Source organism: Hippopotamus amphibius, chromosome 8 (assembly GCF_030028045.1).
Source record: "Hippopotamus amphibius kiboko isolate mHipAmp2 chromosome 8, mHipAmp2.hap2, whole genome shotgun sequence".
Classification (NCBI taxonomy): Eukaryota; Metazoa; Chordata; class Mammalia; order Artiodactyla; family Hippopotamidae; genus Hippopotamus; species Hippopotamus amphibius.
Window position 1 is genome coordinate 123,561,506 of NC_080193.1, and position 27,810 is coordinate 123,589,315.

General features: G+C 38.5%; 2 protein-coding genes and 1 pseudogene across 5 annotated transcripts in view; 2 read left to right on the plus strand and 1 right to left on the minus strand.

The window, feature by feature from the left end:
- The window catches only part of PLEKHA3 (pleckstrin homology domain containing A3), a 36,369-nt gene extending 19,322 nt beyond the window's left edge, over positions 1–17,047 (minus strand). Inside the window, exons 1-5 of one of the 3 annotated variants that reach the window (XM_057744882.1) lie at positions 16,966–17,047; positions 16,434–16,497; positions 9,294–9,410; positions 3,093–3,248; positions 914–1,050 (exon numbers count right to left, since the gene is read on the minus strand). In XM_057744882.1, the coding sequence (XP_057600865.1) occupies positions 914–1,050; positions 3,093–3,248; positions 9,294–9,315 (315 nt within the window). In that variant the 5' untranslated portion in view covers positions 9,316–9,410; positions 16,434–16,497; positions 16,966–17,047. Of the gene's footprint in view, positions 1–913; positions 1,051–3,092; positions 3,249–9,293; positions 9,411–12,871; positions 13,006–13,478; positions 14,028–16,433; positions 16,498–16,965 lie in introns of those variants that run through there. The other 2 variants (XM_057744881.1, XM_057744880.1) reach the window with 2 other exon arrangements.
- On the plus strand, positions 8,192–9,239 carry LOC130858366 (40S ribosomal protein S26-like; annotated as a pseudogene).
- FKBP7 (FKBP prolyl isomerase 7) lies at positions 15,627–25,104 on the plus strand. 2 transcript variants are annotated; one of them, XM_057744884.1, is made up of 4 exons: positions 15,627–15,936; positions 16,989–17,140; positions 22,547–22,680; positions 24,783–25,104. In XM_057744884.1, the coding sequence occupies exons 1-4, from the start codon at positions 15,728–15,730 to the stop codon at positions 24,942–24,944; spliced, it is 657 nt and encodes a 218-aa protein (XP_057600867.1). In that variant the 5' UTR covers positions 15,627–15,727; the 3' UTR covers positions 24,945–25,104. The 2 variants fall into 2 exon arrangements, with proteins under 2 accessions (XP_057600867.1, XP_057600866.1); XM_057744883.1 differs by having other exon boundaries at positions 15,630–15,936; positions 22,550–22,680.
- Positions 25,105–27,810: the final 2,706 nt, after the last annotated feature.

Genomic DNA, 27,810 nt, shown 5'->3' on the forward strand with positions numbered 1-27,810 from the left:
TCTGGGATTTTTTTTCCCTGATAAAAGCTAAAGACAGCAAATTGAGACTGTCTCTCTCCACCCTGGCTACCCCACTGCCTCCTGCTTCTATGTGAACTTTTAGTCACCTTGAAGACTCAGTCGTGAAGAGAAGAAACAAACACACCAAGAATGGCAGAGTGGAAGGATGGAACAAGATTGGGTCCCCCACACTGTCCCTGAGCTGCTGGAGCAGACGTGAGGGCACCTGCCTGCAGAGAGCCTGTGGTGAAATAGCAAGTGCCTTAGGGTTTAACACAGCTGCATCCAAAGGCAACCTACCTCACCCAAGGTTCCTCCCCAGTAGGAGAAGGCCACAGGAGAAAATTTCTTGTCCCTCTTCTCCGAAGTTAGGCAAAAAGGGACTGAGAACCATGCTGGCTTTTCACCCAGAGAGCAGTTAGACTCATTGGTTCTACTTTATCAGAAAGAATGAGCCTATTTTATAGCCAGGTCCCACAAATCTGAATTTTGATTCCTACATCACTGCTCTGAGGAAGATTTTTTTAAAGTTATTTTATAAAGCTAAATTATTAACCCTCAGCAGTTAAGCTAGGACCTTACTACAAAAGAAAGAGAACAGCAGTTGCCCAATGAATGCATGCAGTCAGTCTGCAGAACAAAGCCTGTAATGCTTTTCCCCCACACCAACCACCAAATTATCAATTGGCTGCAAAGATAGCCCTTGATTCCTTGGAGAAATGTGAAGCTTGCCGCTTTACTCTGATTACACAGATAGAATCTAAAAGATGCCACAAATGTCGAGACAGTCTACAGTAAGAAGTTTGAATAATAACTCATTTTGCAAGTGCTTCTCTGTCATCTTATGTGAAGAAGCTCACCCACCATGTGCTGCAAAGCATAACCAGACACGGAAGGATCATCTTAAATATACCTCTATGCTGGGAGATGAATGATTCTCATCATGATGAACAAATTCTTGGATCGTATGAACTTGCTTCATTAGGAGGTCACAGTAGAGGCGAAGCTCAGACATTTTGGTTTTCAGAGATTCACTGGTTTCACTTATTTCTGAAAGGAACATATGCAAACATTCAATTACACCATTTTCATAATTTAGGAACAAAATAACAAAATGGAATCTTTAAAAAGTAAGGCAATAGATAAAATACCTATAGCTTAAGAGGTGTGAGAGCTTGGAAATAGAATACAAAGTTTTCCCTGAGGAAACATCTCTTCAGATAACTGGAAAAAAGTGGTAGTCATATGTCTGACATGAAATTTAGGTAGATTAATTTCCAGAGACAAGGTGCTGACAACAAATGCCTTATACAGGATATTTCCATTCCATCACTCACCTTTCATTTGAAAAGCACTTGTATTTCTTCTTTATGTGAACTGATTTTTCTTGTCCCTTACACATATTTCCAGTTCTTATGTTTGGTTTTTCTCTTAGCAATATACAAATTGATAATGTATAAAAGTTCTCCTGCATTAAAGATAGCAATCTTTCATCTGTCTAAAATACCGCAAATACTTTTCAAGATCTGTCATCTTTCTTTCAGTTTTCTTTCTTGTATTTTGGTATACAAAAGTTTTTAACTTTTACGTAGTTAAAACTGCTCTATAGAAACATTCATTTATTTTCTTCTGTTCCTCTCACAGCTTCATTTCCACAGAATATTGGTTTAAGACTTTTTTTTAAATTAAGAGCCTACTTTCCTTTCTTAATCTCCAGACAGACTAAACATTCAGCCATAATCTCAGACACTCACTTACCAATACCTTCTAAACTAGATGTGTAAGCAGCAGAGGAAGGAGAAAACATACACACAGTAGGTCCTAGTGCTTCTCCATATTCCTTGAGCCAGTGGCATTGCTTTGTGATACTAGTCATGAAGCCCCTCTAGCCAGAATGGACCAAAGCAGCTCTATCTCCCCATTTAACCTAATCTAAATTAATTTCTACCCAAGTTTAAGTCCATTCCTTTTTTTTAATTGTAGTAAAACATACATATAACAAAATGCACTGTTTTAACCATTTTTAAGTATACAGTTCGATGGTATTAAGTACATTCACATTATTGTACAACCATTACTACCATCTATCTCCAAAACTTTTTCATCTCTCCAACTGAAACTCTACACACATTAAACACTAACTCCCCTTTTCTCCTCCCTTAACCCCTAGAAATCACCATTCTACTTTCTATCTCTATGAATCTGACGACTCTAGGTACTCCATGTAAGTGGAATCATACAATATTTGTCCTTTTGTGACTGGCTTATTTCACTTAGTATATATTCCAAATACATCAGTGCAGCATGTTTCAAAATCTCCTTTCTTTATAAGGCTGAATAATATTCCATTGTATGTATATTCCATACTATGTTCATCTGTCTGTACACATTTAGCTTGTTTCTACCTTTTGGCATTGTGACTATTCTTCTTCTTCTTCTTTTTTTGATATGGACCATTTTTAAAGTGTTTATTGAATTTGTTACAATATTGCTTCTGTTTTAAGTTTTTTGGTCACGAGGCATGTGGGATCTTAGCTCCCCGACCAGGGATCGAACCTGGGGCCATGGCAGTGAAAGCACCAAGTCCTAACCACCGGACCACCAGGGAAGTCCCTTGCTTTGCTTTTGAATCACCAATATATCTACATGGTAAAGTTAAAAGGTACAGTTAAAGGGTATAAAGTGAAAAGTGACTCTTTCCTACAAATTCCCTTTCCAAAGGTTACAACTTGACCACTTCTTACATATCTTTCCTGAGCTGGCCAAGGAATGGCTATATAATTTTGAATCCTGCTTTTTTAAACTATCACTTAACTTTGGGCATTTTCTCACATCATTAAAATTCCTTATACACATTTTACTGGCTATATAATATATCAGCCTACTGAAGCACTATATAGTTTACTGAACCATTCCCCTAAATTTAAACCTTGGCAATGTTTATATATTTTTTCACTATAATGAACCTCAATGTACATAGATATTCTACATTTCTGATTATTTCTTTAGGATAAATTACTGTAAGTGAACATGACAATTTACATTTATGTTTAAGGAAATATTCTCACCACAAAGAACAAATTTATAGTTACCTTTTTCTTTTTTAGTCCTAGTATCAGTCAAACAGGCTTTGGAGCTCCCCAGAGCAACCAGCCACCTTTGTCTTTCAGCTGCATTCACTGCCTTCATGTAGAAATGCTGCTCTCCTGGAATGATTAATTCCATTCTTGTGTTGTCTGCCGAATGGACTACAATGATAAACAAAGGGGAAATACAGTCGTGGACTTAAGTAATATGCAGAGAATCAAATCATCACTTACACAGTATTAGATGTTTCAGACCTAAAACAACAAACTCTGATTCAAGATGCAGGCAGTGCCACCTCCTTAAGGGGCTACCCAGGGGCACCCTCCAAGCCACCATTCTCACATATATCCAGACTGGCAGTGGTATCAAAGTGGTGGCAGCATATGAAGAGAAAACAGCACCAAATTAACGACTGAAAAGTGAGATCTAAGAACTCCCTCTCCTGGGGCCACTTGTGCCACTGTCACACTTATCACACTTTTTTTTTTTTTTTACCAATTTCTTTGAAAGCAGTTTGTGTTTTGGTATACCGCCTACCTCCCACCCAAGTCTAGGATAGTGCCTGGCATAAAGTGCAATAAATGGTAACTATGGCAAACTTCCATCAGAACAACAGTGCTCAACTAATGAACATCTCATAATCACCTGGAAAGCATGAGTGTTTTGAAGATCTCCTCTTCCCCTCCACCCTCCTCTTCCTCTCTTACACACCCCGCCCCCACCCTGGAACTCTGACAAAAGAGAGTCAACCAAGAATTATGTTGAGGCAATCCTAAATCTTTGTTGTAAGATTAATTTGTGTTACATTGCCATTAATCAACAAATATTTACTCTGCTCAGAGCAGTGCTGGTAGAGGGGAAGATAGAAGAGGAGAAAAAAAGGGGTGTCTTTCCTCTAACAGAGGGAACAACTTTACCCAGGAAACAAACCAGTAAACTAAAAATAAAACACCTAAATGTTGAACTCCTTGGCACAGAGACTTCATGTGTGATTATACTGAAAGGTAAGGAGAGGCACGAAGTTAAAAAGTCTTCAAGAAGGATTTGACGACGGCAGAGAAAAAACAGCACAAGAAAAGGCCTAGATAAGGAACTAAATACAATTTGTACTGAGGCTATCAGGAGACAGGCCTAACTAGAGCCTTGTGTTGGATTACAAAGTAATGATATATTCATGAATAAACAAGCTGAGTGGAGCCAAATTATGAGGGGCCCAAAAAGTCTGGCAGAAGCCCTAATTTAGATTATTAATTACTGAAAACATTGACCAGATGCTACATGTACTATGGCAAATAAATGCCACAAAAGCTTTGCTATTTTATTATTCTACTTACACAGACCATACTTGGATATAGGTTGTGAAATATATAATCATGCAACAATCAATGACGGGTGCAAAAAATTTTTGACTAGGATAAAACGACTGAAATTCCAAAGTTCCAGGAGCAACTCTGTTTTGCTACTTGCTAATATTAGTGAAAGTGCCAATAGCTACCTTAAAAGAAAGCAATGCTCTAATTTCCAAAGATGTTGCCACAAAATGAAACTACAATAAGACTTTAGTTTCATTTTTAAATATACCAGAGTTTGTGTGTCAGTCAAGGGTTGTCCCTTCCAAAGTAGTTATCTGAGAAGGCAACAAACTGAAGAACAATGCTCCCAAAGCATCAAGTTCCTAGGAAAAAATGGATTAATACCTCTACATGCAAAACTGTAAAACATGACTGAGCGAAATTAAAGACCTAATTAAATACAGGAATATACCATGGTAATGGATCAGAAGACTCTTGTCAAGAATACACTTCTTCCCAAACTGATGTATAGATTCAATGTAATTCCAATCAAAATTCCAGCAGATATTTGTGAAAATTATAAGCAGATGCTAAAACGTATAAGGAAATGCAGAGGGCCAATATTAGCTAAGACAATGCTGAAAAAGAACACAGTGAGAAGAGTTAGGCTATCAGATACTGAGCAGTATGCATTAAAGAAATCAAGACAGTGTGCTATCGATACAAGGATAGAAAAACAGGACCATGAACAAAAGACAGTCCCAAAAAAGACCCACCCATACATGGTCACTTGCTTTGTGATGACCTTAGAGTGCAGTGGGTGAAAGGCAGCTCTTTTCAATAAATGGTGCTCAGTCAACTGGAATCCTGACCCTGCCTGACACCATATATAAAAATGAATTTTATGTCAATCACAGACCTAAAATAGACCTAAATATAAAAGGGAAATCAATAAACCTTCAAAAAGAATTCTTACATGGGACATAAAAAGTTCTAATTAAAAAAATGACAAATTGGATATTACTGAAATTTAAAAACTTCTGTTCATCAAAAGGTATCATTAACAGAATGAAAGTGCAAACTACAGATTGGGAGAAGTATTTGCAATACAAAAACTCATTCAGATTATATGACTAACTCCTACAAATCAATGGGAAAGACAGCCCAATTTAGAAATGGGGCCAAAGACTTGAAAAGGGACTTCAAAAGAAGAGGATGTTCAAATGGCTAATTAATATCTGAAAAAATACTCAACATCATTAGTTATTGAAAAAAATGCAAGTTAAAACCACCATGAGAGGACCTCCCTGGTGGCGCAGTGGTTGAGTCCTCCTGCCAATGCAGGGGACACGGGTTCAGTCTCTGGGCTGGGAAGATCCCATATGCCACAGAGGACCCAAGCCTCTGCACCACAACTACTGAGCCCAAGTGCCACAACTACTGAAGACCACGCGCCTAGAGCCCGTGCTCCGCAACAAGAGAAACCACCGCACTAAGAAGCCCGTGCACCTCAAAGAAGAGTAGCCCCCTCTCGCCGCAACTAGGGAAAGCCCTCGGGCAGCAACGAAGACCCAACGCAGCCAAAAAAAATTGGTACAATTACTTTGGTAAACAGTTTGGCATTATCAGTGACAAAAAGTCTCCTTAAACTTGTCGGGCTCTTCTGAGCTCTCTGCTTGACTAGGCCCAACCTGGGGCTTCCAGGCTCTGTTCTAGTAGAGTCCAATTTTAGCAAACATCCTGCTAGGTCAGTTTAGCCAGAATCCCCTAGTCTCAATATCTGATCACCCTCCATATCTGACCAAATTCCACTTCCCACCATCCCCCTACGTAATATCTGATCACCCTAACCTGCGTCCAGTAAGAATCCTGTTAGATCTGTTTACTCAGAATCCCTCTTTATCTCTGAAGTTTCCTCTTAGTAATTTTCCATCCACTGATTCTCCCTCCCCACCCTCTGCCACTCTGTTCCTTCACTATAAATTCCCACTTTTCCTTGTCATATTCAGAGTTGAGCCCAATTTCTCTCCCCTTATGCAAAACTCCACCGCAGTAGCTCCTATACCTATTCCAAGACCTAAGTAAAGTCTGCCTTACTGGGTTTTTTTAATAATTTTTTTTATTGAGGTATAGTTGACTCACAATATTGTACTAGTTTCAGCTGTACAACATAGTAATTCAAAATTTTTATAGATTATACTCTGCTTATAGTTATTATAAAATATTGGCTACTTTCTCTATGCTGTACAATACATCCTTGTAGCTTATTTATTTTATACATCGTAGTTTGTACCTCTTAATCGTTTAGCCCTATCTTGCTCCTCCCCCTCCCCTCTCCCCACTGGTAACCACTAGTGTGTTCTCTACATCTGTAAGTCTGCTTCTTTGTGCCTTACTGTTTTAACAAATGTCAAGAATAATATTTTCTTTAATATCTGTTAAAGCTGAATGTATGAATATTCAATGCCTCCCTCAGCAATTCCACTCCAGTTCTAGATATATACTGAACAGAAACGCGTATGTTCAACAAAATAAATATGTGAGAATGTTTATGGCAGATTTACTTATTATAGTCCCAAAATGGAAAAAACAAACACCCATCAATACTAGAATGGAGAGCCAAATTGTGGAACAATCACATAATAAAAATATTACACATCAATAAGAATGGTGAACTGTTACACAAAACAACTTAGATGAATTTCACAAATATAATGTTAAGCCAGACACAAAAGAAAATATTGATTTATTCCACTTATAAAATGTTCAAAAGCAGGCAATATTTCTCTGTGGTGATAAAAGTCAGATTAATGGTAACCTCTTAGCGACCAGTGGCGGAGGGAACATGGTTATCATCCCCGCATCTGGAATGCGGATAATATTCTAATTCTCAATCTCGGTGGTGATTACACAAGTGTATTCACTTTGTAGGCATTCTTCAGGCTGAATGTTGAAGATTTGTGTTCATCTCCGTATTTTATTTTTTAAGCAAACAACAAGGACAACAAAAATGCTGCCATGGCGAAAAAGTGCTGGGGTTGCCTAAAGAATTCTGCTACTAACAGTCTTTTAAATATCCTCAAGGTTGTCAAATCTTCGAACTTTGACTGTAGTTTGACTTCTGACGAGAGTCAGAATCTCATTTGGAATCAAATCGGAGGAATAAGATGAGATAAAACCATCATTTTTTTTAATATCTTTTTTTTTTTTTGGCTGCACTGTGCAGCATGCAGGATCTTACCCCACCAGGGATCAGCGAACCCTGTGCCTCCTGCAGTGGGAGCACAGTCTTAACCACTGGATGGCCAGGGACGAATTCCTCATCATTTTTTTAAAAAGTAAAAACACATGCTTTGAATGTGCTTTTCTTATGTGATTTTTAAAAAGAAAACAGAATTACCCTCATACAGTTCAGGGAATATGCAAGTAACAACACACCAGGCTGAAGTGTGTCTATATCTTAAGCAGCCATGACCCCATGTAGGGTTTAACACTCCCTCCTCTAGTGCTTTATTTTTTCCTTCAATTCTCTTTGAAGAATTCAATACTTTTCATTATCATGTTGTCTGATCTCTCCTACCTGCTTGCACCCCACATATCCCGACCACACACACAAATGAATCAATGGTCCATGAAACCTTCCTTCATGAAAATTACACCATGACTTACTTCTTTTTTCTTCCCTTTTGAAAGAGTGCAGTATGGAAAAGGAGTGGGGAAGGTAACTTTACTGTAGAGAAATCTGACATTTACTACCTCAGCCAGGTGGTCAAGGTTAACATCGAGTGATATATCAGCTCTCTCGGGTCCTCACTTCCAACATGACCAAGAAAAGAAGGAGTAACAGTCGTGCCAAAAAGGGCCATGGCCACATGCAGCCTGTTAACTGCACCAACTTTTCCCAATGCATGCCCAAGGACACCATTAAGGCTTTAATTAACACAGTAGAGGCCACAGCCATCGGGGACATTTCAGAAGCAAGTGTCTTTGATGTCTATGTGCTTCCCCACCTGTACTTATATTGAAACTACATTACTGCGTGAGTTGTGCCAGTCACGGCAAGACAGTCAGGAATGGTTCTCGTGAAGCCCAGATGGACCAAACACCCCCACCCCCGTTTAGACCTGCGGAAGCTGCCCCATGACCTCCGCGGAAGCTGCCCCATGACCTCCGCCAAAGCCCATGTAAGGAGCTAAGTCCTTACAGATTGAAGACAGACCACCCTCTCCAAAAAAATATTAAAATGGAAATTACACTTTGGAAAAAAAAGTGGTGTATCATGTTGATAGCATGACTCCTAATATGATGTGATCTTCCTCCCTAAAGCCCATAATCCCAGTCTAATCATGAAAAAAACATCAGACAAATTCCAATAGAGGGGCTTCCTAAAATATTCCTGACCCGTATTCCTTGAAACTCTCAAGATCATTTTAAAAAAAAGGAAGAAAAAGAAAAGGAAAGGAAAACATCTCTATCACCTAGAAGAGCTTATTTCCAATTCAGCAAAGAACCAGAGTTTATGACTCTGAGTTCATACTTTATCAAAAACCTACTGCGCTGGCCTCATCATCTTTAGAGATCAGCTTCCAATCTTTACAACACCTTTCAATGAGAATGAAAGAAAACACTTGTAGAATCAGCATGGACACTAAAGTAGCATCCACAAGAAATTGTTTTTCAAGTCCAGGTTGGAAGACTAGCACTAGTACTTCAAATTTCAATTCCAAGTATATTTATAGAGGGAGAAATATCAAAAACTGCTTAGCAATGCTGAGTGCCACTCCTGAATGCTGAGATAAATGACATTAGAAGATCGCTACCGATTAGAAATGCTTTTCTCCTCTTTTTGTAGTATCCTGAAGAACCCTTTACTGACCTAACTTCAAACTCATCTAATTCCATATATTCACTTACCTTTAATTTCACAAACTGCCATCTTTATACTTCCTTTGCTCCCTTTGCAAACATCATCTTGTGAATCATAGTAGGACAGGATTCCATTATCTAAAACAAACCAACGAGGCTGCCAACCTACAAAGATCATAAATAACACAAGATCAATAAAGAATTACTTGCATTACACAGAAAACTAGGATTACAAAATTTACCATCCATGTCATTTCTTAGCTCTAACATTCTGACAATGAAATTTTTAATTGCCAAGATCTGCCCAAAATACTCTTGCATCAATCTCCATTTTGTTGGGAGAGATTTCTGGAGAAACCTCAGGATCAGAATAAATATGGGGAATAATACATTTATTCTGGCTCACAACCGCCTCGTTAACAACCCATCAGACTCATTTTCAATAACAGCCCTACACACAGAGTGCAACACAACTGCCCCTTTTTTCCAAGGGAAACAGAGTTGCGTTATAATGTGATGGAAAAAGCAACATAAGACATGGATTCTAGCCCCAGTTCTGCTATCATTCTTTAGTTGAACAACTTGGGACAAATCTTTCATCCCAATAACTATCAAAAATTTCCAGCCTCCAAAATGAGTGGATTAAACAAGAAGACCTCTCAGATGCCACCTAGCCCTCTAATTGTGCAATGCGACTTTCCTCTCTCCTATAAAATACTTTGCCCTAGCCCGCTCCCTTGCACACAGTGAGTGCTGAATGAATTACAGTCTCTCACAGAGAAGCAGCATACCCTGTGGTGAGAGCATGGATCCCTACCACCCCTCTCTCCTCGCCATGCTGTTGCACAGCTCAGGCAGAAATGCTAGAAACTGAAATCATTTAATTAGCGTTTATTCAATGACTACAGCACACTACTATCACAGTCTTAGCTCTAATGCAAAGCTGGGGGTGAGGATGATGGTTTTCCTTGAAGCTTGACTCCCACTCTTAAAAGCCAAATTCAGTGTTCCCTGAAATCTTATCAAGCATTCTAATAATTTACAACAGTTCACTGATTAATAACATGGTGATCATGCTGGAGGCAGTGCAACTGTCCCTGTTCTTTCTGTGACTAAAAAATCACCATTCAGCGTGATCACTTTACACATTGCCTGCTATATTAATCAGTTCAGTCTTTCTGAGCCAAATAGTACCAAGACAGTAACAGATAGGGCAGTCATTCCTACATCCTGATATAGACCCAGGATTTACCTCACCAAAAGGCTTTACCTGTAACACTTTTGAAATGACAATGCTGAGTCATCATAAAGACGAAATTTCACAGCAGGGAATGTGATAATACAGTTCACAGGGATGAATATCCAAAACCAAGTTTCAGATGCTTGGAAAATTCTTTTTATGAAACACTATATTCCTTAATGAGGCCTAGCAAATTAGAAGGTAAGTTCTTTTGGTACATGAACTTGGTTTTGTTCATCACTGCATTTCCAGAATCTAGGAAAGGTGCTTGGCACATAACAGGTGCTTAAAAAAAAAAAAGTACTTCTCAAGTGATTGAATAAATAAATGATCAAATAACAGAAAACTGAGATATTGTCTGTTACCCATCAGAGTATAGATATATAGATACCCATGAGAGTATACTGTATTGGGCATGCATAAAAATGAAAATGGTAACTTTCCAAACATTAATTCACCTTGGCAAACAAATTATAAGAAGGGTATAGTGAAAATACACTCCTCTACCCCAGGTCTAGTGTGTCTATAGGACAAACTGTGATTTTGTAAGCCTGCATTATTATGATTCAGTATCTCTTTAAAATAAATATTGAGAAAAATGATTCATTTAGAATTTATACCAACGTGAAAGGTGACTATAGTTAAATATATTAATCTAATTAAGACTATTAATGATTTCTACATACCTCTGAAGAAATATTTAATAAAACATACCTCTGAAGAAATATTTAATACAACAATATGAGGGCTATATCTATGAAAAAGATTCATACCTTTTTAATACCTTTTCAAAACACACATTCTTTTTTATCTCAAACTATCAAATGTTACTGAAATTCTTAACCTTTTCAAAGGATTCTTAAAGAACATTGCCATCAAACTGGAAGTTTCTTTAAAGATCACTTAAGTATGAACAGCTGCTCACCCTTCTGACCTAAGATGAACTAAAAGTAATAATCAGCATACCACTGAGCCAAATTTAAATTTTAAAAATAGAATTCTCCCAAACAAAAGATTTCATTTTATCAAGTTTCTACATTGCATACTAGCAGTTAACTTAAATGCTCTGCAAAGATTAAAATCTTAAGCACACAAGGTTAAAAGCTCAACCAGCTGGTGCTCAGCAACAGAAGATGAGAAAGAGGGTCACTAACACCACATTTAGCTCCAAGAATAAATTATGACTCATCTTAGTAATCACCCATTGCTCTGGGCTATGCATAAAGAGAGTCCTCAATGACCTCCCAAGACACTGCACTTATGAATGTTTGCAATGAGATGATCATTTGCCTCTCAAAGCATAGTAACTACCTGTCTTAAAGTTAAACTAAAGAGTATAACTGCTCTCACAACTGGCCACATGAAAATGCCTAAGAAAAAAATATTTGCCTCATTTTTAACTGTTTCCTGTTACAACATATCAGTTACAGAAGTAAAGTGTTTGACATTTTAATGCAAACAAAACATCCGCACATCATAAATGTCTAAGCATTTGCTGCTATAAATCTGTTTTTAGAACTCTAATGAAAAAAACAGACAATTGTAGCTGAGTGCTTATGTCTTTTTTTTGGCGGCGGGGGGGGGGGGGGGTGGGGGGCCTCTTCACTGCTGCGCTCGGGCTTTCTCTAGTTGTGGCCAGCGGTGGCTACTCTTCGTTGTGGTGCGCGGGCTTCTCAGTGCAGTGGCTTCTCTCATTGCAGAGCACAGGCTCTAGACACCTGGGCTTCAGCAGCTGAGACACATGGGGGGCTTAGTTACTCCACAGCATGCGGGATCTTCCTGGATCAGGGATGGAACCCATGTCCCCTGCATTGGCAGGTGGATTCTTAACCACCGTGCCACCAGGGAAGTCCTAGTGCTTATGTCTTAAGTGTTTATGTGCAGATTTTGTACAAGGTCAGATGGACACCAGTTAAATGTACCATATAATTACTGAGGGGTTCAATACTTTTGGCAGAGTGAACAAGCAGGCAGCAAATCAAGATTGGCCTATTACACTAAACCAAGAAATGTCTGCTATTTAATCTGACTTTAAATCCATTCCCATTACTCTAATTTGGTGAGATCATGGGATTCTGGAGTTGGAAGACACCTTCAGGATAAACTAGTTGATCACCCTGGCCCTGTGAGACTGAGATCTTGAGAGAAAAAGTGACTTGTCCCTACTGTTAGTTGATGGCAGAGATGGGACTACAACCCAGATTTAGGCTCTTTAATAAGCCAGACTGTTGGTGTCATGGAAAAGGGCCCTTCCCTGCTGGTCTCTCATGTCTACAGAAACACCTAGCTCTTTGGAGTTCTTCCTTTCAACCCCCTTCATGAGTGAAACACTTGCCTACTACACCTTCTGTCTTGCACTTTCTCCTACAACTTCTCACACACTTACCTGAATTCCAAACCATAAGGATACCTCGTTGACAATCAACCCCTAAGAGAATATTATCTGGGAAAAGCTTCCAAAATCTTGCTTGCTAGGCTTGAACAACTTCAACAAGAGAACTTTTAAAATAAACCGTATTGCTAAAAAAAAAAAAATTAAAACAGTGAAAAGATTTCTTAAAACGAAATCTTGATCTTAAAGGGTTCATTCCAGTCCTATGCCCCGACAAGTCAGTTATTACCAAAATGCTGAATTAAGAGTGAGTAAAGACAGAGATTGCAACAATACATGTAGAGCGACTAGGAATGGTTCCGGAAGCTACAGGAGGAAACAGAAGTGTTATTACACCGGCAAAGAAGTGGTCAGGTGCACTTCCCACCCTCAGGATGGTGCGCAGTCTCGAACTGTCCCCTGCAGAGGCCAGAGATGCACTTACAAGGGACAGAGAGAGGGATTAAGCCCGGGAACCAGGCAGAGCTGATTTCGCTGTGAGGGTCCCCGCCGGCCGGGCGGAGGGAGGAGGAGCCCCTGACCCGCCTTCCCCGCAGCCCCTCCGCCTGAGCCCGCCCAAGCCCTCTCCCCGCCGCCCCTCCGGGCAGCAAAGCCCTCATACCTGTGAGATAGTTGGTCCACTTGTACAGAACTCCCTCCATGCTTCAGAGCCTGGCGCCGCGCATCCTCCTGGCCCGGCGCCGGCCGCGGTGAAGGGGGAAACGCGGGTCCTGGGCAGCCCCTCACCACAAGCCCGGGCCCCTCCCCGGGCGCCCCCAGCCGGCACCGAGCCGCCCTCAGCCCGCGCGCGCTGCTGGGACGTGGCGGCCCTCAGAGGCCAGGACGGCGGCCGCCGCGTGAAGCTCGGGGGCCTCGAGACGCGGGCTCAGACATCCCCGGGCGAGCCCCGGCGACGGCGGCGGCAAAATCGCGACCGCAGCCGGCCTCCCGCACGCGCTCCCACCGCCCGGCTGCTCCCTCCCGCTCCCAGGCGCTCCCTCCTCCTCGCTCGCCTTCCTTTCCCCCCGGGCTCCCCGTTTGTTTTCATTGACCCCGACGTCGCTTTCACTTCCTGGATGAAAGGGGCCGGCTCCTCCCGGGAAACCCCTCCCCGGCGGCGGGGCTGGAGGAGCGGGCGCGGCCTGCGGCCCCTCCGCCGAGCCGGAGGCTGCGCGAGGAGGGCGGGTGGGAGCGGTGACTCCTCCTCCTCCTCCTCCTCCTCCTCCTCCTCCTCCTCCTCCCACAGGTCCTCGGCCGGCGGCCGCGGGGCTCCCACTCTCACCCGGGACGCCGAGGCCCGGACCGGCCGCTCCCCAGGGCCTAAGCTTTAGGGCCCAGGGCCGGCGGACTTGGACCTCGCTGCGCGCGCACTCTTCCCGCGGGCCGTGAGCCTCAGGTCCTTCTGGTGGTTGTTTTTTCAAAAATAAATAAATGAAAGACTTCCTATTTATGTTTCCTTCGTATCCTCCTCACATTCAGGGGGTCCGAGAAATTATCTCCCAGGAAGTCAGTGTGCCATTGAGAGTCCTCCGGCAAGGAACTGCGAGGCGCCCCAAGGAATTGGCACCACGCCGACAATGAATCTTAGCCGCAACTTCATTTAGAATATAAAACACGGCAGCAAGCGTTGGAGTTTATTTTAAAAATGAAAATTTTCCCTAGCATTTATGATTTTTTAAATTCCTGTTTGGAAATGACCATCCCCTTGTATAATTGACAATTTTCAGATTTATGGGATTTTGCAAGCTTTAAGCAGAAGTAGCAGGCTCAGTGCTGCGGCTTTTCTTAGCATCACCGAGGCAGATAAAACCTCCCCTTCCGGAACCTACCTAATCCAGGCCTTCGCTGACATCCTTCTAGTTGGGGTGAAAGTCTTTGGTTATTTACTTGGAAATACGGTGAACTGACAGATACATGGACTGATGGAAATGTATTTAATAATGAATACATATAGTTAAATATTAATGAGAGAATCCAAGTAGTGGATATAAGGCCGCGGTGATGGGGTAGTAAAATTTATTCTGTATGTTGGAAAGTGTTTCATACTAAAATGTTGGGGGTGAGGATATAAGGCTGGCTTTGTGTCGGCCTTGGTCAAATCCCTGCTGCGTATTAGCCGGGAGACTGAAACAGAATGCCCAATACTCAAATTGCCTCGCTTTCTGCTCTGGGGAATGTGGATAATTACCAATCTCACAGAGTTAGAAAAGCAACACTGTTAAGAGCTTTACCCGCACTCCTAGAAGAATCGCGGGAGTCGGCTCTGGGAACCGCCTTTAACCCCGCTGCGAGGAGCCGCGGTTCCTCTGTTTACTAGTCTGTGGCTTAGCGTGGCACCTCTTCATGCGTGACTCCGACCCCGAGAAAGCGCTTCAAGGACACCCCAGAAGCCGAATGCCTCCCCCGATGCCCACCAGTTCTCTAAGGATCTAAGGAGATGCCTTTCATGCCCAGAAATGACAATCGAATTCTCGGATTACGACATCCCACCATAGTCTATTTATTTCGTCTTTTGCCAGTTTCAAAAGGTAACGCGAACGTTACTATCGCCCTCTGAGGAAACTGGCTGTAAAACATGCGGACTTAGCGAGGAGATGCGGTGCAAGCGTGCAGTGTTGCCTCAGCGGCTGAGAACACCTAGCCAAAGCGAAGGGTACCACCCGGAGGAGACCAGCAGCCAAATGGCAAACATTCCGTGGCTGCGCGCGCCTCAGGGAGAGGGGGCGGGGCCCCGCTTCACCCCGCCCCCGGCCCTTTGTGACGTAGGACAATGCTTGCCACGCGTCGGAACCAGGCTGTTGGCGCAGCCGCCTCGCGCGAGTGACACGCCTGAGGGAACGTGGAGGTCATCTGGGGCCGACTCCAGGAATCATGCATTTCTTATTTAGATTAATCATTTTCTTTTACGTGTGGGGCATTTTTACTGCTCGGGGACAAAAGGCAGAAGAAAGCCTAGAGGAAGTGAAAATAGAAGTTTTGCATCGTCCAGAAAACTGTTCTAAAACAAGCAAAAAGGGAGACCTGCTAAATGCCCATTACGACGGCTTCTTGGCTAAAGACGGCTCGAAATTCTACTGCAGGTAGGAAATGATGCGAACAGCTTCCTCGTCCAGTTGATGCACTAAATCTAGCCTCCCTCCACCAGCCAGAAGCCTAATTTGTTGGTTGATTGGTTTGTTCTTGTTTTTTAACAGTAAGAGTTCAGCCTTTTATTTCTAGGGGAAAATCAGATTTGATACAGTATTTCCCTATTGTATGGAATATTACTGTTAAAATTATTGAAAATGTTGGCCCAAGAAATTGTTAAAAATACACTACATCCATCATTCCCCCGACCACCACCACTACCCTTTGTACCTATAAAAGTAGGTCAAGGTACTATTTGTAAGAATGTTCACACTTTTCCTTTGCTGTGGGTTGGCGTCTCTTTACAGAGGATTACGTAGAGTAGTTTAAGAGATATTATCTGGCTTTCAGAAGCATGGGGGCCACTTTCCAGCTATATCAAGAAGCCACTACAGTATGACTTCTGGACCCAGTGTCCTTTTGCCTGCCCCCGCATGCCACCACTACTTACTGTGATTTAATTGATGGTTTATTACTCAGCGGTAGAATGTCTTTTCTCCTTCAGTGCTATTACCCTATCAAAATACGATTGGGGAAAGTTAGTTCTTTCCATTTAGAAGAAAATAGAGAAATTTAATAAGAAGAAAAGATAGAAATTTTAATCATGGTTCAAATGACTTTTTTGAGGCTAAACCTGCACCATTATTTTTTAGAATAAACCCAGAATGGTTAAATAAGTCATTTGGACAAGCCATGCAGCTAGTTAGGGGCAGGAGACCCATTAAGAAGTTGACTGTTGAGTAGTTTTTGTAAAGATGGCAACAATAAAGAAAAGGGGATGACTCCTAATGGCTAGCTTTGGGCTAGCCATACCTGTGTCTGGCTATTATGAGGGAAGTTTGAGCTAAACACCTCACTAGGGGGTTCAGAATGAGTCTTAATATAAGAAAAGAGATGGTTAGAGAGGATGCCAATTTTAAATTGGAACTAAATGCTTAGCTGTATTTTAAAGTTTAATTTTATTTTTGTTGAAATCAACTTACCTAGGTATTGTTTTTAATTACAGCCGGACACAAAATGAAGGGCACCCCAAATGGTTTGTTCTTGGTGTTGGACAAGTTATAAAAGGCCTGGACATTGGGATGATGGATATGTGTCCTGGAGAGAAGCGAAAGTTGATCATACCCCCTTCATTTGCATATGGAAAGGAAGGCTATGGTAAGGTGGTTTTTTTGTTTTTGTTTGTTTCAGATCTTTATTGGAGTATAATTGCTTTACAGTGTTGTGTTAATTTCTGCTGTATGACAAAGTGAATCAGCTATATGTGGTAAAGTGTTTTAATATGTATATCTCAAGTTATATTTAAAAATAAATCATAGACTTCTGGGTATATAGTCCAAAAAATTGAAAGCAGACTCTGAAAATTATATTTATACAATCGTGTTCATAGCAGCATTATTCAGAATAGCCAAAAAGTTAAAATAGCCCGTGTCTATTGACAGAAGAATGGATAAACAAAATGTGGTATATACATTCATTGGAATATTATTCAGCCTTAAAAAAGGAAATTCTGACACATGCTACAACATGGATGAACCTTGAGTACATTATGATAAAATGAAATAAGCCAAACACAAAAAACAAATACTGTATAATCCCACTTACGTGAGGCACCTAGAATGGTCAAATTCATAGGTCCAGGAAGAGAAGGGTGGTTGCCAAAGCCTGGGGAGAGAGTGAAATAGGGACTTGTTATTTAGTTGGTATAGAGTTTGTTTTGTAAGATGAAATGGTTCTAGAGATTGGTTGCAATGTGGATGTACTTAGCACCACTGACATAACTCTACACTTAAAATAGTTACAATGGAAAATTTTATGGTACTTGTATTTTCCAACAATTAAAATTTTTGAATTGCTAAAAAAAATTTAAATTAAAATAATAGAGGAAATAATTATAGAATATAGGGTCCAATAAACTTTAGCTCTGTCAAGTCCAGTCCAGCCCAGTCATCTTGTTACATATCAAGAAAATAAGACGTTGCAATACAAATTTCTGGCTAGAGTTCTTTACCCCACAGAGTGGCAAAAATATTCATGATGGTGTATTTATATTTTATAAGCTCTACCTTAGTCATTTATTTGTTTTTAGTATATGCTATTTTGTTAATTATTACATAAATGTCTATAGCAAATACTTTTGGTAAGCAGTACCAATTCAAATTCATAAAACTTAGGAAACTGGAACATATGATTTTGGAGTAAAAGGACAGCCTTGAAACATTGTAAAAAGAACACCTGCAATATAACAAGCTGTTAGTACTATCCTAATTCAGGAGAAGCCTTGAAATGTAGAAAAAATGAACTGCTTCTTTCAATATCTTACTATTTTTAGAATCCTAAAGTAAGCTATGAGAACCTAGGTAAAGCAGATAAATGGGGAAAATGTTTGCAGCATATATAAACAAGTATAATGACCTGTCCTAGAAATGGGCACTTCATAAACAAGTGGCCCACTAACCAAAAAGTACAAATGATCTTTAGGTCTATGAGAATACTTAATTTTATTCATTAAAGAGAAATTAAAACAAAAATGAGATAACATTCTCACCCATAAGATTAGCAAAGACATAAAAGTTGGCAAAGATGTGGAAAAAACAGCAGTCCCATAGATTATTGCTGGGAATGTAAATCATTTGACCTCTCTAACAGTTTCTATCAAAATTTAAAATGCACATATCCTCTGATCCCATAGTTCCATTTCCAGGAATGTGTACCAGGGTGTATCTTAAAGAATAATCATTGCAGACTTTTTTGGGTAGCAAAAGACTGCAAACTACCTGAGAATCCCTTAATAGCAAATTAGTTAACTAACTTACACTATATCTATACAGTGGATTATTGTGCAGCCAGTAAAAAGAATAAAGTAGAGCCATATGTATTAATATGTTACAGATAAAATGGGATAGAATATATTCCTGCAACAAATATTTGAGCACTGATGCCAGCCTCTATTCTAGGCACTGAGCTTAAAGCAGTGTACAATGCAGAAATAGTTCCCTATCCTGAATGAGCTTACATGTGAGAAGGGAAATTTCACATATGCATCATATATCTACATAGACTATCTAAAAAATACACCATCTGATGATACTAGATGTTCCTGGGAGGGAGGCCTGAGGGTTAAGGGTGAGGAGATTTCCTCTCACTCTAATATATTGTAACTATTTAAATTTTTTACCATATGCATGTATTAAATTTTTAATTGAAGTATAGTTGACTTAAAATGTTATATTTTAGGTATAAAACATAGTGATTCAGTATATTTATAGATTACACACCATACAGAATCATTACAGTATTATTGACTTTGTCCCCTGTGCTGTATATAACATCCCTGTTGGTGGGAATGTAAATTGGTGTAGCCACAATGGAAAACAGTATAAAGGTTTCTCAAAAAATTAAAAATAGAACTACCATATGATCCAGCCATTCCACTCCTGGGTATTTATCTGAAGAAAATGAACATACTAATTCAAAAAGATACATGCACCCCAGTGTTCATTGCATCTTTATTTATAATAGCCAAGATATGGAAGCAGCCTAAGTGTCCATCAATAGATGAATGGATAAAGAAGATGTGGTATGTATGTATATATGTGTGTGTGTATAGAATTATTACAGTATGATTGACTCTGTCCCCTGTGCTGTATATAACATCCCTGTTGGTGGGAATGTAAATTGGTACAGCCACAATGGAAAACAGTATAACATGGAAAACATTATGTGTGTGTGTGTGCGTGTGTGTGTGTGTGTGTGTGTGTGTGTGTGTGTAATGGAGTATTACTTAGCCATGGAGTGAAATCTTGCCATTTGCAACAACATGGATGGACCTAGAGGATATTACGCTAAGTGAAATAGGTCAAAGACGTATTAATTTTTCCAAAGTTAAACTTTAAATCACTAAAGTTAAAAGTGGAGGAAAATAGAGAAATTTTTTTAAGGAGGGGAATGGACAGTGTGGCAGAGGGCGGGTTTCTATACTGCATTCTCAGCCAGGTCCTTGCTTCCTATTGCTGTGTGAAAACTATAAAGTACTGTTTTTTGGCTGCACCCCGTAGCTTGCGGGGATCTCAGCTCCCTGACCAGGGATCGAACCTGTGCCCCCTGCAGTGGACATGCAGTGTCCTAACCACTGGACAACCAGGGAATTCCCTAAAGAAAGAATTTTTACCTCCTCATTCTATTTAGAGCCCATCCTAACCCCACCTATTTGAAATATTTAGTATATAATTAAAGTAATTAAAGATTTTCTACAATGAAATGTTGCCTTTACTCCCCAATATTTCATTAAAGTGGCACGTCCTCCTTAAGGCAGTCGGTTTACTCATTAGGAGGAATGGTTCCCTCACCTGTTCTTTCCAGCAAGAGCAGGGGATCACTGCCCCAAATTGGATTGGAGGGAAGTTAGTAGTACAAGTCAGACCCAATCAGATTTAAAACTCCTAAAGAGACAGTTCCAGATAACTACAGCTTCACTTTCATAGCTTTTCACCAATCATTTGGTTCCATCAAAATAGCTCCCCCGAACCATAATTAGTGTATCCTATTTTTAGTTGTAAAGGAACCTGGGGAGAGAATTGAAGATGAGTTAAATTGAATGCAGCCTTGTCCTAAAAACATTGTCCTAGGTTGAGGCCAATTCTAAGCAAAATGATATAGGTAGAGTTTGCCTTTCGGTCTCCTTAATCTCATTTTCAGAGTTTCTCTTTCTTGTAGCTACCACATTCTGCCTGCTGCCTAAAGCACCCGCATCTCTCATTAATAGGTGCTCATCCTGGGTCCTGTTACCCTGTGGCAAATGACCACTTATTTTATCCTTTATGTAGACTAATTTATGCTTAGATATGAATGACTACCCAGGCTACCTAAGCTATTAATAAGCCAGACCCTTGCTGCAAAAGTGTAGAAATCTGACTTGAAGAAGTTAGTTCATAATCAATTTGAGGTGTCAAATAAATATAAAAATAATCTCACCAGTAACTTCACCAACACTTCCATTTTACATGTAAAGAAACTAAGGCCCAGCAAAACTGTGTTCTTTGGAATGTAGTTAAATTGCTAGTTTACCTGCATTATTTATACCTTACTAATAGCTTGTATTCGATTATTTTAAAAGCTCCTGTGTAGACCATAAGTAACTATTTAACAAACTATATCTTGAACAAATAAGCTTTTTAAGATAAGTTGTTATTAAGACCTAACATTAGCTGTAACTTTATTTTAGGTAGTACTTGAAGAAGTCTTTTCCTCTGCGCAGTATCTCTGCCTAATGTCACAGAGTACCCCTGCATGTCCTGAAACGCATGCAACTTGTTAGTGCTTTAATTAACAGTACGTGTGGTATGTATAGATTCTTTACATTAACTCCTAAGCCTTTGTCTGCTTCTCTGAATACAAGTAACTCTATAGCAAATGCATATTTTTCTCTTCTTTATAATTTTTTAGTAAGATAAAACTTAACTGACAATATATTCTATGTTTACAGTAGAATGTTTGGAAACAAACTTGTAATACTTTTTCTTAAGAAATTTGAATTTGCATTTTGAATTTGTTTTCAGTTATTTTCAGGAGAAATTATTTTTCTTGCATAAAGAGATCTTAACTGGACAGAAGAGGAATGGGTTTTGTAAAAATGATCAGTCAGTCAATCAATCTCTAGCTCTTTTACTCTAAGGTCAGGTAATATGTGGTATGTTGGTTGAAATGGTCACATTAGTCATGTGCAGTGTGGGTAGATTTTTCTGTGTTCTGGCTTTGGACATGACTGATCCACTTCTTTTGGCTATAACTTTCAAGCTTTTTTCTTTGATTATATAAATACTTTAGCAAGAATTCTCCACTTTTTCATTAAAAAAATTACTGTTTGCTTCAAAGAACAAACAGCCATTTTTTTAAATAAGTGATAGAGGCCATTCATTCAACAAATATTTGAGTAACTATGATGTACTGGTGACAGAAGTCACTCAGTGCCTCTTAGCATGTCATTTCTGCAGGTCATTTTTATGAATGGCTGTCTGAAATAGCCGATAGCTAGCTAAAGTCATCTGGTACATCACTTACTAGATTAACTTTATTAAAGAGAACTATTTAACAATACTTAAAAGACTTTTTTGTGATTATAAATTTATTCATGAAATTATTACTGGTTCTGTCATTGCACTATTTTTTGTCTATAAAGAATTTGAAAGGCAAGTATACTGATACATATATTTTATTCATACTTCCAAATAACTGACAAAATCATTTTCTAAAAGATACTGATCTTTGAAATTTTTCTGCCAATGAATTTCTTCTCTGCACTAGCTCTCTCCTATAGAATGTTGGGGTATATTAAAAATTACATGATTTATATTTATTTCAGTTTAATCAGGAAATAATGATCCCCTAGGTCTTTAGAAAGACCTTGGTTTGAAAACATATGGAAAAAGTGTTCCTAAGAAATATTTAGAAAGCAGTTTTTATAAATATGAAATAATATAATCATAATGCTATAATGGCTATTTGTGAGTAAACATTTGAACATTATCTTCATGTAAATTAAACTGTTAAAATTTATACCTTTAGCAGAAGGCAAGATTCCACCTGATGCAACATTGATTTTTGAGATTGAACTTTATGCTGTGACCAAAGGACCACGAAGCATTGAAACATTTAAACAGATAGACACGGACAATGACAAGCAACTTTCTAAAACTGAGGTAAATCAAACAGATTTCATATGTACAATCTAACTTTTTATTACAATTTAAATACATCTGTGTTACAGCTGTTATTTTTATTTCTACCTAGAATGAGCTGATTAATTTGCTTTATAGAGCTGGTTACAAAAATAAATTCCAAGAAGAAACATGTGCTTTTTTAATGTAAAACTTGAAACTGAGTCAGCCTGTTCAATTTCATTTCTCCCTGCCAGAAGGTCATTAAAATACCAAACTGATCTCTACAGGGCATTTCCAGCATCTAGACTACAGGAGCAGATCTTTTTCAAGCAGCACGGTAGGAATTTGTAACTGGGCAAATAATTCCTACCTCATAGGATTGTGAGGAGTACATGAGATTATTAAAAGAGCGAGCAAGAATTTGAATTGTGTAGCCCAGAAAGTTGGTGGACAGGATCCAGGAGTTCAGTTACCTAGCTTCTGCATCCTTAAAAAGCTAAAAACAGAGTTGTCATGTGATCCAGCATTCCCACTGCTGTGCATATATCCAGACAAAACTATAATTCGAAAAGATAGATGCACCTCTGTGTTCACAGCAGCACTGTTTATGATAGCCAAGACATGGAAGCAACCTAAATGTCCATCGACAGATGAATGGATAAAGAAGATGTGTATGTGTGTGTGTGTATATATATATATATACACACACACACATACACACACAGGAATATTAGCTATCAAAAAGAGTGAAATAATGCCATTTGCAGCAACATGGATGAACATAGAGACTATCATACTAAGTTAGAGAAAGACAAATATCATATGGTATCACTTATATGTAGAATCTAAAAAAATGACACAAATGAACTTTTTACAAATTAGAAACAGACTTACGGAAAACAAACTTATGGTTACCAAAGGGAAAAAGAGGAGGGGAGGCATAAACTGGGAATTTGGAATTAACAGATAAACACTACTATATATAAAACAGATAAACAACAAGGACCTACTGTATAGTACCGGGAGCTATATTCAATATCTTGTAATAACCTAAAATGGAAAAGAATCTGAAAAAGAATAGATCATAGATACATAGATATATATATAACTGAATCACTTTGCTGTTTACCTGAAATGTTGTAAATCAACTATACTTCAATACCAAAAAAAAAAGTGAAAATAAAATACCCAGCCTTGTTTAACACTATCTTCAAATCGTTGTGCATTGCTCTCTTCAGTTATTATATGTATTAATATATAATTTATATCATATATATAATTTCCAAGGAAATATAATTGAGTCACATATATAATCTTAAGTGTTTTAGTAGCCACATTTTAAAAAGTAAAAAGAAACAAGTGAAATTAATGTTAATTCAATATATCTAAAATATTGCCATTTCAATATGAGAGCAATATAAATATTATCAGTGAGATACTTTTTTTTATTATCTTCAAAATTTGTTGTGTATTTTACCTTTACAGTAGCTTGTCTCAGTTTGATCTAGCACATTTCAGTTGCTTAATGCTCTTATGTGGCTAGTAGCTACCACGTTAGGCTGTGCTAATAATGTCTTTGCTTAGAGAAATGTCATATAGAGACATGGGAATATTTCAGAATCCCTGTTCTTTATTGACATTATTATTAGAGAGATTATCATAATTTGTAGATTGGGCGAGAGCTATAGAAGCATAGAAAAATTAAGAAAATTAAATTTTATTTCAAAACCTGTGGTTGGTTTTTATTCATTATACAACATATTAATTTTTAGAGATTATAGAAATGCCAATTTGGATTTTATTCACTAATGGAAATCCTTAAGAGTGAGTTTCCTTTGATAATGTGGATAGTGTAGTGATTTGAAAAGCATTTAGTTTCAACGAAATTCAATTCAGATGTTAATCTCTGAGTATGTACCACTAACCACCTATAACATTGGGGGAAGCTAATTTGAAGATGTTTCTTTTCAGAAAATTGCTTCAAAGGTTGAAAAAATAAAACCTCAAATAGCTTTTTAAATTTCTGTATCATTTATTCTGAGTAATCGTAGATATGTTTCTTTATGTAAACATTTTCTCAAAGTTGCTGGAAATTTATTGTGATATCTTTTTATTAAAGAAATATTATTTTGGCCTTCTAGATAAGTCATTACCTGAAAAACGAATTTGAAAAAGATGAGAAGCCACATGACAAGTCATATCAGAATGCAGTTTTAGAAGATATTTTTAAGAAGAACGACCATAATGGTGATGGCTTCATTTCTTCTCAGGAATACAATGTCTATCAACATGATGAACTATAGCATATTTTTATTTCTAAATTTTCTTATCTATTTACTTTACATGTAAAACAAAGTCACTTTTCTCTGAGTTGTATTTTCTGTTTTTCCCCCATGAACATAATTTGATCCCTTCAATACGTGTAATTTTGGAATAATAAATGAGGCTGTTTTGCAACATTTAGCTTTCAGGTAAGGCATGATGGTGTTTTCTATTGCTTTATTCTGTTAACATGAATTGTAGCACCATAAAATCAACCTCCGCATCCTTGTGGGCAGTTTTTCCCCTTCAGGTTATAGGAGGACGTCTTATGTCAAAATCTGTAAGCTCTTAGATAGCCAGTGGGAAGTTGTTGTATAACAAAGGGAGTCCAACTCGAGGATGGAAGATGCCTTAGAGGACTGGGGCGGGGAGGGTGGGGGGGACTCGGGGTGGGGGAGTCAAGGAAGGGAGGGAATACGGGGATATGTGTATAAAAACAGATGATTGAACCTGGTGTACCCCCCAAAAAATAAAAATAAATAAATAAATAAATAAATAAATAAAACAGATTATTGAACTTGGTGTACCCCCCAAAAAATAATAAATAAATAAAACTTAAAAAAAAATCTATAAGCTCTTCCCAGCTCTAACCTTAACATCATGTATAGATATGTAAATATCCAAATTTTAATATTTAAAGTGCCCCATATTTTTAAAGTATTTAATAGGGACCTAGTATTTAACATTTCATTTGTTTATACATTTCACAGCATTACGGATAGTAGGATATAAAAATCATAGGACTAAACAAATATCGTATATTAACACATATATGCGGAATATAGAAGAATGATACAAATCAACCGGTTTGCAAGGCAGAAATAGAGACACAGATGTAGAGAACAAACATGGACACCAAGTGGGGAAAGCAGAGAGGGTTGGGGGGGAATTAATTGGGAGATTGGGATTGCCATATATACATTACTAATAAGAAAAAAAAAAACCAAATTGTACACTCTAAATATATGCAGTTTATTACCTGTTAACTGTATCTCAATAAAATTTGTTTAAGAAAAAAAAAAAATCATAGGACCAAGGGACTTTCTGGTGGCACAATGGTTAAGAATCTGCCTGCCAATACAGGGGACACAGGTTCGATCCCTGCTCTAGGAAGATCCCACATGCTGCAGAGCAGCTAAGCCCATGCGCCACAACTATTGAGCCTGTGCTCTAGAGCCCGTGAGCCACAACTGTTGAGCCCATGTGCCACAAGTACTGAAGCCCATGCACCTAGAGCCCGTGCTTGGTAACAAGAGAAGCCACTGCAATGAGGAACCTGTGCACCACAATGAAGAGTAGCCCCCGTTCGCCGCAACTAGAGAAAGCCCGTGTGCAGCAATGAAGACCCAATGCAGCCAGTATATAAATAAATAAATTTAAAAAATCATAGGGCTGAGGTATCTTCCTTTAGTATGCATGCAAGAAAGTATTAGTTGTATAGCTCTGTCCCACAGAGAGCCTCAACACAGTCTCTGTACTTTTTGGTGCAAGTTTCTGGCCTTGGATATTTGTTCCAATGGCTAATGTTTGAAAGATATTTCACCAGACCAAAGGCTTTGTGCCTCTTAGAGCAGGCATCATAAAGTCTGTATTGCTTTCACTCTTGCAGTCCCTCAGACATCATTATAAATGTGCTATGCCTCTTCCTTCTCATAGGCCTTCATATATCTACCATCCCTAACTTTTTGTCGATAGTTTTAAATTGATGCTATGCTATTTCTTAGTCTCTTTTTCTCTAGGTATCTCCATCCAATGTCACTTTTCACAATGTTCTTATTGTTAATCATGAACGAGCATTACAGACTGCTCATTTGCCATCATATTTTTGATAAATGTATAGAACTTATTTTATACATGAGGATAGCAAATGAGGATATAAAGTGCCATGGCAATTTTGTGTCATGGTCAAATCATTGTGGTCCAACATGTTGAGAATAAGAGGTAAGAGATGCTGTAGAAGATCATGTTAGTAAGCAAGAAAGGACACATATTTATTGGAACATGTAAGGTTTGCCTACTGCATATGTAGGAAAGTGTGGTTAGGCAGTACATAGCTCCATGCAAAACAAGTGAGTTCAAAACCAAGTTTTTTTCCATTTTCTGAAACTTGCTCTTTCCAAACCATTGTTCATTGTTCATCTTTTAACCTCTTTAAATATACTGCTAGAAATCCTATAATTTAAAACTATAAGGGCAACACAAAAACCACTAGATTAGTGGATATCACATATGCATAGCACAGAGTTTGACACTTCATAAAATAAAAATATTTACTATCTTTTTTTCCTCCCAATATTTCTTCATTCCTATACCCAATTTTATAACTCCTCCTCACTTAATCATCAATTTTCATCCCTTTACTTCCCTCAGAAAAACATCCTCAGTTCAAGTAAACTAAGTTGATAATACAATATTATGTTTTGGTTTGGAAACTGCTCCCATTCTCTATATCCAGATTAAAGAAAAGGCACTAGAGGTTTTTTGTTTTTTTTCCAATGGCAAATACTTAACAATGAAATCTGTTTTTTTTTTCTTTAGAAACCCCTATAAAGATACAATTGACACACAACAAGCTGTACACACTCAAAAGCGCACAATTTGATATCTCTCTAGAGGTTTTTTTGATCAATATACTCATCTTCGCATCCGAATCATATACTCTGCCCAAAACAAAAATACCATGAAAGCTATATATGGAAATTATCCTATGATAGAAACTGTTTCTAATTCTAAGCTTTCTGTCCCATTGTTTTCATAACCAAGTGCTTTTAAACTTATGTTTTAAAATATTATAGATGATGTTAAATGAATATGGAGATTTACTCTAAAACTCTAATCACATTTAAA